The sequence below is a fragment of the Pongo pygmaeus genome, chromosome 1 (genome assembly GCF_028885625.2).
Source record: "Pongo pygmaeus isolate AG05252 chromosome 1, NHGRI_mPonPyg2-v2.0_pri, whole genome shotgun sequence".
Lineage (NCBI taxonomy): Eukaryota > Metazoa > Chordata > Mammalia > Primates > Hominidae > Pongo > Pongo pygmaeus.
In genome coordinates, this window is record NC_072373.2 from 170,998,181 (window position 1) to 171,014,364 (window position 16,184).

Below are 16,184 nucleotides of genomic sequence, written 5' to 3' on the forward strand. Positions count from 1 at the left end.
GATGAGGGGTTGCTTCTTATGGATGAACAAAGGAAATGATTTCTTGAGATGGAATCTACTTCTGATAAAGATGATATGAACAATGCTGAAATGACAACAAACAATTTAGAATAGTACATAAACTTAGTTGATAAGGCTAAGGTCTGAGAGAACTGACTCCAATTTTGAAAGAAGTCCTGCCATGGATAAGATGCTATCAAACAACATTGCATGCTACAGAGAAATCTTTTGTGAAAGAGTCAATCAGTGCAGCAAACTTTACTTAAAAAATTGCCTTACTTAAAAAAATTACCACAGCCACCTCACCTGCAGCAACCACCACCCTAATTAGTAAGCAGCTATCAACATCAAGGTAAAACCCTCCACCAGGAAAAAAGACTACAACTCACTGAAGGCTTCGATGATCATTAACACATTTTTTGGCAATTTTTAAAAATTAAGTTATATACTTTTTTTAGACTAATGCTATTACACACTTAATAGACCGCAATATAATATAAACATAACTTTCATATGCACTGAGAAACTCAAACATTCATGTGAGTTTTATTGCAATATTCACCTCATTATGGTGGTCTGGAACTGAATTTATCATTATGCCTGTAGTAGAGTGATAGATGTTGAAGGGTTGTAGCAAAAGAGTGACATGATCAGTTAGCACTAGAGGAAAAAAAACCACTTCAAATGCAAGAATAAAGAAAAGAAAAATGAATATCAAGACATCGGTTAGGTTCTTAGAATAATATTCCATGCAAAAATATAAAGGTGTATGGTGCTAGAGATAGAGAGAATGCAGAGGTTTGACCCATCTGAGTTCTGCCTTATCACATACCACCTGGGTGACCTTGGGAAAATCACTTAACTCTCTGGCCCTCAGTTTTTCAAATGTAAATGGGAATAACAACTCCTTCCCTATTTCACCCTGCAACAGCAATCAAATGAAAATGAAGATGCACTGTAAACTATAATGGTTCTATGAATATAAGGTTAACATTATTGCTCAACCCCACATGTGGCTACTCTTTCTTCTGTCCCCCTCCCCACAACCATTACTCATATAGATAGCACCAAGATGAACAAAATGGTACTTTACTGGCTTCATATGTGTTATTTTTCTCATACAGTTAAGCTGTTTCACCTTTAAAAGCAGCAGACTTCTTGTATACCTCTCCTCTATATGCTCCAATGCTTAGCAAAGAGCATAGCACATAGTTAAGTGCTCAATAAATGTTTGCAGACTAAATGAAAGAATGATACTCAACAAACACCTGTTGGCTAAATGATTCCTCCAGCTTATCTTCTTCTTCCTAAGAGAAGTTTAGTATGAATCATGCACTAATTTGAAATGTTCTCACCTTTTTGGAATGATTAAGATCTGTGGCTCCATAAAGGAACCTTTAAAATCATGGACTGCGTATAACCTCTATGACTTGTGAGTTTCTATAAAACCTCTTAGGTGTGCTGGTTACCAGCCCAATAAAACCTGCCAAATTTAGGGGATGTGGGGAGGAAGACAGAGAGGAAGATTTGGAGCCGTCTCACCAGGGTTCTGGTCTTGTCTCTAATACTTGTTAGTTCCAGAGCCTCAATTTCCTCATATTTTAAATAGGAAGAATAGTTGTCCTTCCTGCCCCACAGTGACACTGAAACAAGATAAGGAATGCTAGATTGGATTTTGTCTCTTTGTTTTTAGCTCTAAGTAACATTCATTCAACAGCCATTAATTGAGCACCTAATTTGTGCCAGGCAATGTGTTAGACGCTGGAGACACAAAGATGAATCTCTCTAAGAGTTCAGCTCATAGTTTAAAAGGGGCTAAACAAGCCAACAAGTAAAATGCAAAGATAAGGGGTAGAAAATGATCTGGGTGAAGATGGTGGGCTCTGGACAGTAGAGAGGGGCTTCTCACCCTTTCTTCTGAGGTTGGTAAAAAAGGGCATAGACTGTCAGAAGTCACCAAGGAAGACACTCAGGAGACAGGAATGTTTAAGCTTACTGTTTTTGTTGTTGTTATTTGAGACGGAGTCTCACTCTGTCCCCCAGGCTGGAGTGCAATGGCGTGATCTCGGCTCACTGCAAGCTCCGCCTCCCAGGTTCATGCCATTCTCCTGCCTCAGCCTCCCGAGTAGCTGGGACTACAGGCGCCCGCCACCACGCCTGACTAGTTGTTTTTTTTTTTTTTTTTTTGTATTTTTAGTAGAGACGGGGTTTCACCGTGTTAACCAGGATGGTCTCAATCTCCTGACCTCATGATCCGCCTGCCTCGGCCTCCCAAAGTGCTGGGATTACAGGCGTGAGCCAGCGCGCCCAGCCTAAGCTTACTTTATAAGGTGGGAGTTGGGCAGGTGAGGAAAGTAAGAGAAGAGTATTTCAGACAATGTAAACAACAGACATATATCATTCATTTATGTACTCAACAAACATTAATTGAACACATTACAAGCAAAGCATTCTAAAGAAATACAGATAAACTAGATATAACCCCTGCTGAGGGGGCACACACTTCCCAGATGAGCAGGCAACCAAGTAAAGGCACTCGTAATCCTGGGTAACCTCATGATGCCCCATGTGTAGAATATCTAAAAATTTCAGGCTGCTTCTTATCAGTTCCAGGTAGGGTCATGTGGAGGGAGATATGGCTGGAGAGAGACAAGGGACAGAGCATGAGAGCAGTAGCAGTGGCAGGGACAGCATCCCCTTCTTCTTATTCAGGAGACCTTAGGCTGCTTACTGAACCTCTTCAAAGCTCATTGTTTTTCTATCTTCAAAACAGAGAGAACAATCAGAACTACCTTAAAAAGTAGTTATTGTAAGGATAAAATGAAGTGATGGGTAAAAGCTCTTCAGTATAGTACCTGGACCAGTGTGCCCAAGAACTGTTAGTTGTCTTTGTCATCATCATTGACACCACATTATCCTTACTGTTGCTTTAACTAAGAGGAAAGTCATCTCAGGCAATGTGAATGACTTAGGGGAAAGGAAGTAGAACAACTGCTCTGAAGCTCTCAACTTCCTGGAGTCCATGAGGAAGAAAAGACAGACCAGGACATATTTGATGCCACCCTTTGCCCTAGACCAGTGTTTCTCAAAGTCTTACATAGAAAGAACCCTAACCAGGAGAGTGAATGAATATTCCCAAGAAGCACCTCCCCCGCCGTAGACTTTGACTTTTCAGTATTTTATCTTAGAAATTCATTATCTTCTATAATCTGCTCATTTTCTGTCACCATCAGCACCACCATAGGAAACAACCCATACACATTTCTAGGCAATGTTATGACATTCTATGTGCATTAATTCATTTAATCCTCACAACAATCCTATGGAAGTAGGTACTAATGTCATTTCCATTTTACAGATAAGGAAACTGAAGCAAGAAACATTAGGTAACTTGTCCAAGATCACAAACTAATAAACGCTGTAAGTGGGATGTCAATCCAGGCAGTCTGGCTGCAAAATCTGTGCTCTATAACGGGTCACCTACTTCTCTCATTCCTATGGTGTTATTATCTCTCTAACATAAAAATGCTTCCCTCCTTAAGCCTCACACCAGCAATGATGTTCCACATAGATGTCACATGCTTATCCTGTGGCTTCTGGCACATGCCCACATATCCATACTCCATGTGAGGAGAATCACCTAAGACCGAAGGGCTTCATTTAGGTTTGCTATAGTGCAATAGCATTGCTATCAACAAATGTCCATGGTACTTATGCAGCTAACAGGGCTCAAACAGATGATAAGTTGGCCACCACTGGGAGATGATTAAAAGTCTACCATTAAACCAGCTGTACTTAGAGTAGACCTTTTTTAAAGTAGGTTTTCATCAGGGGATTATATTTTCTTCTTGATAATTTCCTTAACGGCAAGCAAGGCTGTATGTTAAAAGAACAAAGAAGGCCCAAGTGCACAGAGTAGAAGATTCTTACCAGATTGGGGGCTGAAAGGAGGGGAAAGGAGAGGAAAATTAAACGGGCAAAAGAGAAGATGCATCCCTCTTTTATTCCTGTATAATGCTCTGGTACTGCCTACCCACTCCCTCCTCTCTCTGCCTTCTTCTCCGGGGGCACTAACAGCAGCCCAGAATTCATTAGAGTTTAAACAGACTGATCAATAGGGACAGAATGGTGAATTGTCCATCTGCAAATTACCAAGCACCTCATGAATATTTAAAGAACTAAACTAGGAACAGGGAAAAGAAGGAATCCAGGACTTTATTTTTCCCCATGGAAAAAAAGACAAAAGGATCTCTGTCATTACTGATCACCAAGATATAAAATCAAACAGTCAAGTGAAACTTTAAAAACAAAAAAGAATTGTGAAGCATTGCTTCCCTTCCCAAGCCAGCAGGCTGCATCCAATCCAAGGCCACTCAGAGTGAACATATGCCTGGCATATATGGGAGACACTCTAATCTGACTTCTTTGCTTTCTCAGAACACACCATGTTTTCATGCCACCATGCCTTTGCATATGCTATTCCCTCTGCCCAAAATGCAGTTCCTCTCATCCTCATTTGTCCACTTGGAAGGCAGGAGAATCTACTGATTAAGAGTGCACCTCTGAGGCAAAGGTACAGGAATGATACAATTGGACTTTGGGGACTCGGAGGAAAGCACTGGGGGGTGGTGAGGAATAAAAGACTACACGTTGGGTACAGTGTACACTGCTTGGGTGATGAGTGCACCAAAATCTCAGAAATCACCACTAAAGAACTTATGTAACCAAACACCGCCTCTTCCCCAAAAACCCATTGAATTTTTTTTAATTAAAAAAAAAAAAAAGAGCGCACCTCTGGAGTCAGATTGCTTTGTTCTAGTCCTGCCTCTGCTACTTACTGTGTGAACTTGAGTAAGTTATCTAACTTTTCTGTGCCTACATTTCTCCCTCAATAAAATAGGGGTAGTGATAGTATTACCTTTATAGGGTCATGTGAAGATGCAACTACACAGTGCAAGTTAACACATCTTACACAGCCTTTGGCACACATTAAAGGCATGGTAAATGTTAGTAAGGTAATCAGTGAATTCTTCCACATGTGGTCACACCTCAAGCTGCCCTGTCTTCCCTGAGCCCCCTCCGGTTAGCTCTTTCCCCAGCTCCAGCTAGTTACTTTGCTCCCAGCTCTTACCATATATTAGCTGTCTATCAGTCTCTGCCAGTAGACTGTGAGCTCCTGAAGGGCAAGGCCTATGTCTTGCTTACCTCTGCATCTAGAGTTACCCCAACATTGTTTACGGCACCAGATTGACACACGACACTCAGCAGGTAGGAACATGAACAAGGAGAGAACACCAGTTTTGCCCATACCTTTGTGACAACACAGCATGCAGCCCAGATGTCCTCGGAGGACTGCTCATGATGGTTGAACTGGGGCTCCCACTTCTTAATTGGCTGGTCTGCAAAAGCCAACAGGACCCCACTCTGGTCCACCAGAGCTGCACGGACACTGCCTGTTCCAACGTCCACACCCACATAGTACCTCTCTGGTTTCTGTTCACCAGACATTGCAGTTCCTCCACCTATAGTAAGCAAGTGTAAAAACCACATGAAGACCAAGTGGATCTGCAAAGACAGTCACAAAACATCTCAAAAGTAGAAATAAAAGAGGTACCGCTATCCAACCGGTAGCCACTTGTTATTTATTCATCCAACAAACATTTTTAGTGATAACAGTATACTAATAAACATTGAGCTACATGGTGGGTGAACAGCACAGATATGGCCTCAGACATGGCATTTCCACTCTTGAGAGAGAGTCAGGATTTAAATACATAATTATTTAGGCAAAGTTGTGATGAAGTGCTGTAAGGGCAAGTACAGGGTGGTAGGAGAACTTAGAATCTAGAGGCAATGGAGATGAGTTTCTTCTCAGTGAATTTCAATCAACAAGGACAGAAGCCACGGTACTGAAAAGGAACCTTGTCCTCCTAGTCAGTCATTCATTCAACAATTACCTACTGAGTACCTCTTATGTGCAAGCACTGTGAAAAGTGCTTATGTCCCCTTTACTCCTCACTATGACTCTAGAAGGTGAGGCTATTTACATCTCTGTTTTACAGGTGGTCCAGGTGAGACTCCAAGAGATAAGCAACTTTTTGCTTAATGCTAGCTAGGTCTACTCATAAATTCAAACTGTAAATGTACATTATTATAATGATATACACTACACTGATTAAAAAGCAAGTCTATGAGAAGTTAAGGAATTTAATCAGCTTCTTTCGGGGCAGCCTGGACCTAAAGTCCCATATTTCTGCAATCCCAAGTCTCATGCTCTTTCCTTTGTTTCTTAAAAGCTTTCAGTATAGGTTTGGAGAAGAGGCAAATATATTGCAACTTTGTCATGAAGTGACTGGGAATTGGGAAGGAACCCCGAGGAGACAAGATCAGGAATTAGTTAGACAATCTGTTTTCCTTACAGACCCCTTGTGAGTTACAAGGAAATCTGACCAGAGAACATTCAGGAATTCCTTGGCCTTCATGGCTGCTCTAAGTCCCTTTGCTCAGATTAGCCTGCATGACATGGAATCTCATAGAGGCTTTTATTTTCCAGACTGGAAAATAAGAACAAGCCCCCAAGACAACTGAGCAGGTGAATGCCTTACAACTCTCCAGGTGAGCTCAAGGCAGTCTTACCGCCCAGAGTCTAATTTCAACCTGGGTAACCTTCTGCATCCTTCAACTTCAGAAAGAAAATGTTTCCCTAGCCAAGTAAAACGTGGAGATTCTGAAAGAAAATCAACCAGCAGATGTTCAGTTACTGCTTCCTAGATATTTACTCCAGTAGACAACAAATAAAACAATAAAAACTTCATTAAAAGTAATTGCTTCTGTCTTAATCGCAATGATTTCCCAACTGAATTGTCCCCCTTTTGGCTCTGTGGCTCATGAGCAGGTGAAAAATAAAATGGAGAAGCTACAGTAGTAACATTTGCTCCGTTCATCGGAGATTCGTCAGACGCCCACTGGTGTGTAACCTCAACTTCTCTCCCTCGCTTACATTCCCCTTGGGGACCTCCATTTGACCATTAGCACCAGTTTTCAAATCATTCATTCCTTCATTCAATCAACAGTGATACCTTTTCTTCAAGCCATTATTTGAAGACAACAAAACAGATAAAAACAGAGCTGCTCTGAAGCAAAGAATGCCCTTGCCCCACCCTCCAGCCCTTCCCCCCAGCAGTCCCTCTGCTAGGCCCTCTCTCAGGACAACTGAAAACCACCAGCTTTGAGCTGTGATATATCCCAGGGTCTCAGCACGGCATCTCACACCCTCCACAGGCTCCCTATGCCTGCCATCCAGCCCTGCCTAATACAGTCCTGCTCATTCTCACTCCAGGCTACAGACATCCTCAAACTCCTCATAGGCTCTCAATTGCCCCCAACTGCTAAAGGCTTCCCCAATCCTTTGCTCATCCCTTCCTAATTCTCTTCTTTCCTTGTCTGCCTGGTGATCACGGAATTATATTTTAAGACCCAGGTCAGCCATCAGTTCTCCTTGGAAAAGGCTTCCTTCCCTTTCTCCCCTTGCATACATACAAAGGATGCCAACATGGTATCTTGTCCCTGCTTTCTTTTAAAACTTACCACTCTGGAATCACAATTTCATTTTTCTTTCCATGTCTGTCTTCCTAACTGAATCTGAAAAAAATAAACTTATTGATTTCTGTATCCCAAGCTCCTTGCACAGTGTCTGGCACATAATAGGTTTTCAGTAAACGTTTACTGAATGAACAACTGAATCAATGAATCAACAGAAATAAGGATGAACAGGTCCATGCCTTAATAGTTTGAATTTCTAAGTTTGTACTTATATGTGCTAGTGTTTTACCTTATTTTAATCTCTTAATCTCATTCTTCCAGTTACCTTATTTTAATCTCTTTCATCTCATTCTTCCAGTTCACAAATACTTACTGTATGTGACAACCACATTTTATTCATTCTACGGCACTCATTTTTCCATATTTAGCTTCTCTAGAATCAGTGTGAACCTTACGATCAATGGTATGTTACAATTAATTGGTATCATTTCCTTTCTTACTTCATGGTAATAATAAATAGTGGTGCTTCCTGCAATCGGTGACATCTGAGACTCAGAAGAAATGCAGAAGACAGTAACACCAGGAAGCCTGCTGAGGATACACTGATTGACAAAATAGGGGCAATGCCTTCGTTGAGTTTCCTCAATTTTATTAGCTGCAAACAGGAAGAAGATTGAAGCTAGCCACTCTACCTTCCCTCTACCAACCTCTCACAGCTGCTTACTTTACTTGGAATCCCCTCTCTTGGCTTCCCACTGTCTCTACTGCAAAGGCCCCTGGGGTGCTGCTCCTTAACACTGATCCTAGCATGCTAACAACTCTTTGCCCTTGGCAAGACTTTTGCAAGACTACTATAAACGCTTAGGAAGAAACAAAGAAATAAATAGGAAATGAAAAATCTATGCAATACCCTGGCTTACACAGACCTGGCCAGCCAGCATCCAGACTTGTCTCTACTCCAGCTAGCCCCGATGACAAGACAGATTCCCCGTGGAGCTGGCCCACATGCTCGGGCTTGGGTTCCTCACGTTTGACTCCCTCTCTGATGAAGAGAGTAATACGATAAAATACATCATCTTACCACCCTACCCACATCCTGATTCCTTTCCAATAAAACCCAAAGAGGCAGATTTCCACTCTACAGTTGGCCCTGGGCTTGCTCCAGTTCTGGTTTCTGGAAGGAGCCCACCCTTCACGAGAGCCCCCTTCACATGGAGAATGGAGCTGTATGATTACAGTTAATTCCAGCTGCCGCCTGTGTCACAGCTGTAAGCCCAGTGCCTGGCATACAGCAGGAGCTCAGTAAGTCCTTGTAACTCAGTGAATGGATGTCTTTAAAATTCATCACTGGGGAAATAAAAAAAGGTACAATGTTTACCATGTATCTGATATTCTGCTAAGCAGCTTGTTACAATGCCTGACCACAATTCTTGAAGACAATAACTATGATCGTTCCCATTTTACTGATGAGGAAAATGAGTACTAGACAGGTAAAGTAACTTGCTCCAGTATGTCATATTACTAGGCAGTAATACAATTGACAGTAATCCATTCCCTCTGGTTCCATCAGCCCTAACCTTTCTCAGGATGCTCCACTGCCTCCTGCTATTCCTCTATTTACTAAATACCCATTTGTCAAGGACTCTGCTGGGGGCCTCTGCCTGCTGTGCCTAAGGTTGGCTGACTCAGAACCCAGGCTGTTCATCTTCAGAGACTGACCCTTCCACAACACCAGGTGGCCTGCTTCTAGTAAAATATGGATTTCTATAACTTATTACCAGGGCACCATGCAGGAAAGAGTCAAACCGTCCCAGCGTCACTCACACACATCACCCAGTTCATGTTTTTCTATGAAATAGATCCTACTTGAATATTTCAGGTTCACCACTTTTCCCATTATTATAATTTTAACTGATATCTGTGATTATTTCCATACCTGGAACCTGAAAGCAGGGATGTTCAAGCCCTTGGGCAGCTTCCCTGAAATTCGACCTGTGAGCCCCAGCAAAGGATTTGCTGCATTATAGGTCCCCTGCTCTTCCCCCTCTATGCCCTTTGTTCCTGGGTCACGAATATGATCTGCTGCGTCCTAGACTCCTAATCTTATGCAATCAGTACCCCTTGGCCTCAAAAAGTAAAGTAACTGTAAAGTGGAAAACATTATTCCTTTTTCTAGTTTGTAAAGAAAACAAGGATAAGGATCATCATCGTGTCACTTATTCCCACACAATGTTAATCTCATTCACAGAAACCTAATCAGTTTGGTAAACCTATCACCACTTTATTATACCTCAGAAGGGCGGAGTAATTTGCCCAAAGTGCCACAAACAGTAAATGGCATCAGGATTTGAACCACAGTCTCTTGCGGCAAGTTTAGGGCTCCTTCCACAAAATCCAGCTAAAACTGAAAGCCAAACCCTTTGATTACTTCTTAATAAGAACAACAAATGCAGCAAGAAATATCTATTGAGCTCCGAGCTGCAGATCACCATGTGACTCCATGATTTCATTTAATCCTTATAGCAACCCTGTGAGGTAGGCAGTATGAGCCCCATTTCCCAGCTAAGGAAAGTGAAGTTCTCAGACAGGAAGCTGTTTAAAGTTGCATGGTACAGAAGCAGAGGGGCTGGCGTTTGAGGCTAAGTCAGTGTAACTCCAAAGACCGCATTATGAATGGTGAGAGTCGGAACTGGGGTTTCATTTCATTCTTTTTAGGCAAAGATAAATACTCTAAAAGGAAAAACAGCTGTTAGGGATATGGGGAGGGTGGTCAGGCGGAAAGAAATGAGGGCATGGACTGTGGACGGCCAAGAGAAAGAAAAATAACAGAAATTCAAGCTGTGCTGCACACAAATCCTGGGACATACCTAACTTCTCAGTCTACAAGACATTTCAAAGCACAGAAACAGCCTCCTGTCCAAGTCCTCAGCATGGACTGGACTGACTTTTAGCCCCTATTTATGATCAAAAGACTGTTCTGTATAAATATTTATACAGTTCATTAAATAATAGCCTGTATAAATATTGTTAGAAATGTGCCACAGGAAACCACAGACTTTGTGGCTGATTCTTCAACAAATGTGCAAACTGCTCAAATGCAGTGTGAAAAAAGGAAAAGGGGACCTGGAAATAGAGGGCTGTCCTTTGCAAACGGATTTTAGCAATCCTAAGAAGGGGGTACAAGCTACAAATACTCAGCTAACAACCGATAATGTGGGGATTGTTCTTTTATACTTTTCCCCTTCTTTCCCTCTGAAGCATCTCAGAGCATTAAGATTGATGCCTATGATGACAATCTCCCAGGAGTGGATGAGCTTACCCTATTTCTTAAGGAGCCGCTCCTCCAGGATTTATTTGGTGACAGTCCACAGAAGCAGTGTCCCAGAAATCTGGGAAGGAATTCAGTATCCTCTTTCAACTTTGATCTTTGGACTTTGCTGGGAGTTGATGTACACAAGTCCTGTGCAATTTATTTAGTTAGTTATACTGCAATCAGGGATTTGCTAAGATTGGGAAGAAAAAAGATGAACAATGAGTTAAGCTTGCCCACCTCAGTCTTCTTAATAGAAATGACTGAATACCACTTTCAACAATTCTCACATGCTCTAAGATGGTGGAAAAATTTGAAATGAGAAGGAAAGAGCTGATTTGGCAATAATAGTTGGTTCTCTATGGGCTCTACCAACAATACACAGGAAGAAAAGACCAGCTTGCTAACCAAAACTTTACCTCTAAACATGAAAATTTCTTAAAGCCTCCTCTTCAGTTCTTTTTCAGACTTTCCCTCCAAGGGGAGACATTTCTAAAAGTTTTAAGGTTGCCAAGACTGGCTCAAAAGAAACCCAAACACTTCCATGGTTCCCCAAACTTTTAGAGTCTGTAGCAATGGCACAACACATTTTTCATCTAGACATACCTGTGGCTTGGCGTAGTCTGTAAAAACGCATATAAGCATACTTTCAGTCAAGTGCTCATTTTGTGGCATCCAAAGGAAGGAAGGGAGTAAGCAGGGAATCTATTCCCTGAATACTGAGAAGTTGAACCAGGTCCTTATCTAGCTCCTGGAAGAGCAGAACAATCTTTTATTCATCACTGATGTCTAACACTAATGCCTAACAAAGGACCTGGCTTGTTGCAGAATCAAGAAAAATTCAAAAGAATCTGAGGAAAAGGAAAAGAGGGGGAAAGGAAAGGGAAGTGTGGTGGGGAGAGAGAAAGAAGGGAAAAGGGGGAAAGAAGTGGGGGAAGGAGAGGAGAAAAGAGAAGGGAGATGGGCAAGGAGGAAACTGAACTGGCAGTTAAGTGGAAGCCTGAGTGATTCACAGATAAGAAACTAAGAAATCCCTTGATTGATGGGAGGAGGGGAGAAGGAAAAAAAAAGCGGACATATACCTTGGCTAACAAATGACGTCCACTAAATTCTTCCTGCCCCAGAAAAGTCTATTAACATAATGCAGAGAAGGAACAGATTATGAAAATGTCAGTTCTCAGAGACCCAGATGTAAATCCAAAGAAACAAAACACAAACCAACAAAACCCTTTCTCTAATCTGAGGGTCAGCCACTCACACCTGGAATGTTTCCTGTCACCAACTGGAGAGACCTCAAGAGCCCCAGCACCAAGAAGTTCACATGTGGAACCCATGACATGTAGGTTCCTGGAGCCAGCTGGCTAACAGGCTCTGAAGATCCCAGACATCATAGAACATGGGAAAACAACATCACACACATAGTCTCTGAGCCCAAAAGTTCTCAAAAGAAGCTCCAACACGGAGTGCAGAAGTCATCCTGCTAAGCAATGCAGGACTGTGTCTTGACAACTGAGGACATAAGCTGGGTCTATCTTATCCACCTCCGTATCCCCAGTGCATACACACACAAATAAATGTGGTATGCAGTAGGTACTCAATAAGGAGCTGAAGAATGGCATAACAAATAGTCACTGCATTTGGGAGAAATGAAGGCAATTCTTCTCCACAACACTAAAAAATAAATCAATATCGGGGTCTCCATATTCGATTCAGAATAGGAAACCAGATGCTTGTCCCATCTGTGTCTACCACTGACTCACTTGGGGTAAGTCTCTCTTCACAGGTATGATCTCTCTCTTCACAGGTATGAGACTCATGAATTCTATACAACTACTCCAAGGGGTTGTTGTGAAGATTAAAGGAAATAATGAGCACAGAGAGCCCTTTGAAAGGGCAATTCCTTTATAACCAGAAAGAATCAATGGCACTGGGAGGCACAGAAGGAAAATTTGGGTGTAACAGTATAGCATCACCAAAGACACTCTATAGCCTTCTTACTCAAAGTGTGGGCCTCAAATCAACCTTCACCTCCAATACTGAATCACCTCTTGAAACCCACATCTTTTAAAAAAATTTTTTTATTAGGCTGGGTGCGGTGGCTCACACCTGTAATCCCAGCACTTTGGGAGGCCGAGACAGGCGGATCACGAGGTCAGGAGATCGAGAACATCCTGGCTAACACGGTGAAACCCCATCTCTACTAAAAATACAAAAAATTAGCCGGGTGTGGTAGCGGGCACCTGTAGTCCCAGCTACTCGGGAGGCTGAGGCAGGAGAATGGCGTGAACCTAGGAGGCGGAGCTTGCAGTGAGCAAGATCGTGCCACCGCACTCCAGCCTGGGCAGCACAACAAAGCGAGACTCCGTCTCAAAAAAAAGAAAAAAAAAAATTCCGTAGGTTTTTGGGGAACAGGTGGTGTTTGGTTACATGAGTAAGTTCTTTAGTGGTGATATGTGAGATCTGGATGTACCCATCACCCGAGCAGTATACAATGAACTTTGTTTGCAGTCTTATATCCCTCACTCCCTTCGCACTCTTTCCCACTGAGTCCCCAATGTCCACTGTGTCATTCTTATGCCTTTGCATCCTCATAGCTTAGCTCCCACTTATGAGTGAGAACATACAATGTTTGGTTTTCCATTCGAGTTACTTCACTTAGAATAATAGTCTCCAGTCCCATCCAGGTTGCTGAGAATGCCATTAATTCATTCCTGTGTGTGTGTGTGTGTGTGTGTGTGTGTGTGTGTGTGTGATATATATATATCAGTTTCTTTATCCACTTATTGATTGATGGGCATTTAGGTTGTTTTCACATTTTTGCAATTGCTGACACCCACATCTTTTAATATGTGTTATCTATACCTAGGCATTCTCGCCATATCTAACAGCTTGATTTCCAGTAAACAAACAAATATTAAGTGCTTTCACTATGCCAGGATGCTAGGAATAAGAGGCTGAAAAATACATTATCTCTAATTTTAACAAACTGACAGTCTAACGTTATGGTCTGAATGCTTGTGTCCTCCAAAAATGTATGTGTTGAAACCTAACCCCTAAGGTGATGGTATTAAAAAGTGGGACCTTTGGGAGATGATGAGGTCATGAAAAAGGAGCCCTCATGAACGGGATTAGTATCCTCATAAAAGAGGCCCAAGGAAGACTCTTGCCCCTTCTACCATATGAGGACGCAGCAACAAGTCAGCAGTTAATGGAGGTACCAGTTTACTGCTCTCATTACTGTTCCAACAGTTCTGACCAACTAGGTCAGAAACTCAGTATTTTTCAGGGTTTGGGGATCCTTATGCTCTTTACTGATCCCATTTTTAAAGATTAACAAGAGGTGATTGGAAGAGGGACATGGTATTAAATCAGAAAGACAGTAGAAAAGTTGGCTATCCTTTTAAATTTAAAGTTGGATTCCAAAAGGCAGAAAAGACAGAACCTACCAAATCCCCATGCGTGCCTCACAATGTGGCAGCCACAAGAATCCAAACTGAGCCAGTTTTGGATGGTGAACCGTCTTGAATGGTGGCCAAAAACCATCACCTTCCAAGAGCCACAAAGGTAATGTCCAACAGCAGTCACAAGGGAAACATAAAACCCAAACTTGGCTGAAGCCAAATGCACAGAACAGGTCCTAAAGATATCATGGATGAAAAAATCTGACTCATCAAATGACATCCCCAAACTCCACCAACAAACATCCCCTTAAAGAAATTAAACTTCAGACCTCCCATACCATCTTCCATAAAACCCTGCTTACACCCTCCCAAGGGTTCTGTTCAACCCTTGTGTTCCAATAAAGCACATTTACTTGTTTATAATGCCTTCTTCTGTTGACCTACCAAGCCATTCCCTTTACAGAGAAAAGGAGAGGAGAATCCACATTTATAACACCTACCAAAGTGTATGTTGTTTCCGCCATCTACATGAGGAAACTGAAATGCTGAAAGAGTCAATATCCTGTTGATAGTCACAAAGCCCTTAGAGGGACAAAGCCATATTAAAGTTCAGGTTTGCCAGAAGCAATTGCAAAAAATGCCAAAATTGACAGATGGGATCTAATTAAACTAAAGAGTTTCTGCACAGCAAAAGAAACTATCAGCAGAGTGAACACGCAACTTACAGAATGGGAGAAAATTTTTGCAATCTACCCATCTGACAAAGAACTAATATCCAGAATTTACAAGGAACTTAAACAAATTTGCAAGACAAAAACAAACAACCCCATCAAAAAGTGGGCAAAGGATATAAACAGACACTTCTCAAAAGAAGACCATTTACACAGCCAACAAATATATTTTAAAAAGCTCAACATCACTGATCATTAGAGAAATGCAAATCAAAACCACAACGAGATACTATCTCACGCCAGTCAGAATGGTGATTATTAAAAAGTCAAGAAACAATAGATGCTGGCAAGGCTATGGAGAAATAGAAATGCTTTTACACTGTTAGTGGGAATGCAAATTAGTTCAACCATTGTGGAAGAGTGGAAGGCAGTATGGCGATTCCTCAAGGATCTAGAGCCAGAAATACCACTTGACCCAGCAATCCCATTACTGGGTATATACCCAAAGGAATATAAATCACTCTACTGTAAAGACACATGTACACATGTTTATTGCAGCACTGTTTACAATAGCAAAGTCATAGAACCAACCCAAATACTTATCAATGATAGACTGGATAAAGAAAATGTGGTACATATATACCATGGAATACTACGCAGCCATAAAAAGGAATGAGATCATGTCCTTCACAGGGATATGAATGAAGCTGGAAGCCAACATCCTCAGCAAACTAACACAGGAACAGAAAACCAAACACTGCATGTTCTCACTCATAAGTGGGAGCTGAACAATGAGATCACATGGACACAGGGAGGGGAACAATACACACTAGGGCCTGTTGTGGGGTGGGGGGACGAAGGGAGGGAACTTAGAGGACCAGTCAATAGGTGCAGCAAATCACCATGGCACATGTATACCTATGTAACAAACCTGCAGGTTCTACACATGTATCCTGGAACTTAAAGTAAAATATTGAAAAAAAGGAATCTTTAAAAAAAAAAAAAATGTCAGGTTTGTTATCAGCCAGAGCTGAACTCTTTCTACCATCCCTGAAATGACTTGGCTTTCCACACTAACCAAGCTGCCTGTGTCCTGGGCACACACAGAATGAAGTTTCAAATCTGTTAATCCTGTGAAGCCTTCTCAGATGATCATTAGAAATGCCTTCTCCATGATCCAGTTAATACAGACTACCTGATGTCACGATAAATCCTACTGTGGGAAACATTAGATATTAACTGAAAATGCTCTGCTCCCTA

The 16,184-nt window shown here is 41.8% G+C and overlaps 1 protein-coding gene across 11 annotated transcripts in view; it reads right to left on the reverse strand.

Annotated features, from left to right (window-relative positions):
* The window catches only part of FGGY (FGGY carbohydrate kinase domain containing), a 464,965-nt gene that overhangs the window by 434,624 nt on the left and 14,157 nt on the right, over positions 1 to 16,184 (reverse strand). For 5 of the 11 annotated variants that reach the window (XM_054485483.2, XM_054485476.2, XM_054485526.2 and 2 more), the window contains exon 2: positions 5,311 to 5,522. The exons of 3 other annotated variants lie outside the window; for them this stretch is intronic. In XM_054485483.2, the coding sequence (XP_054341458.1) occupies positions 5,311 to 5,508 (198 nt within the window). In that variant the 5' untranslated portion in view covers positions 5,509 to 5,522. Of the gene's footprint in view, positions 1 to 5,310; positions 5,523 to 8,468; positions 8,585 to 10,861; positions 11,046 to 11,458; positions 11,604 to 16,184 lie in introns of all 11 variants that reach the window. 3 more of the 11 variants (XM_063655030.1, XM_054485491.2, XM_054485458.2) reach the window with 3 other exon arrangements.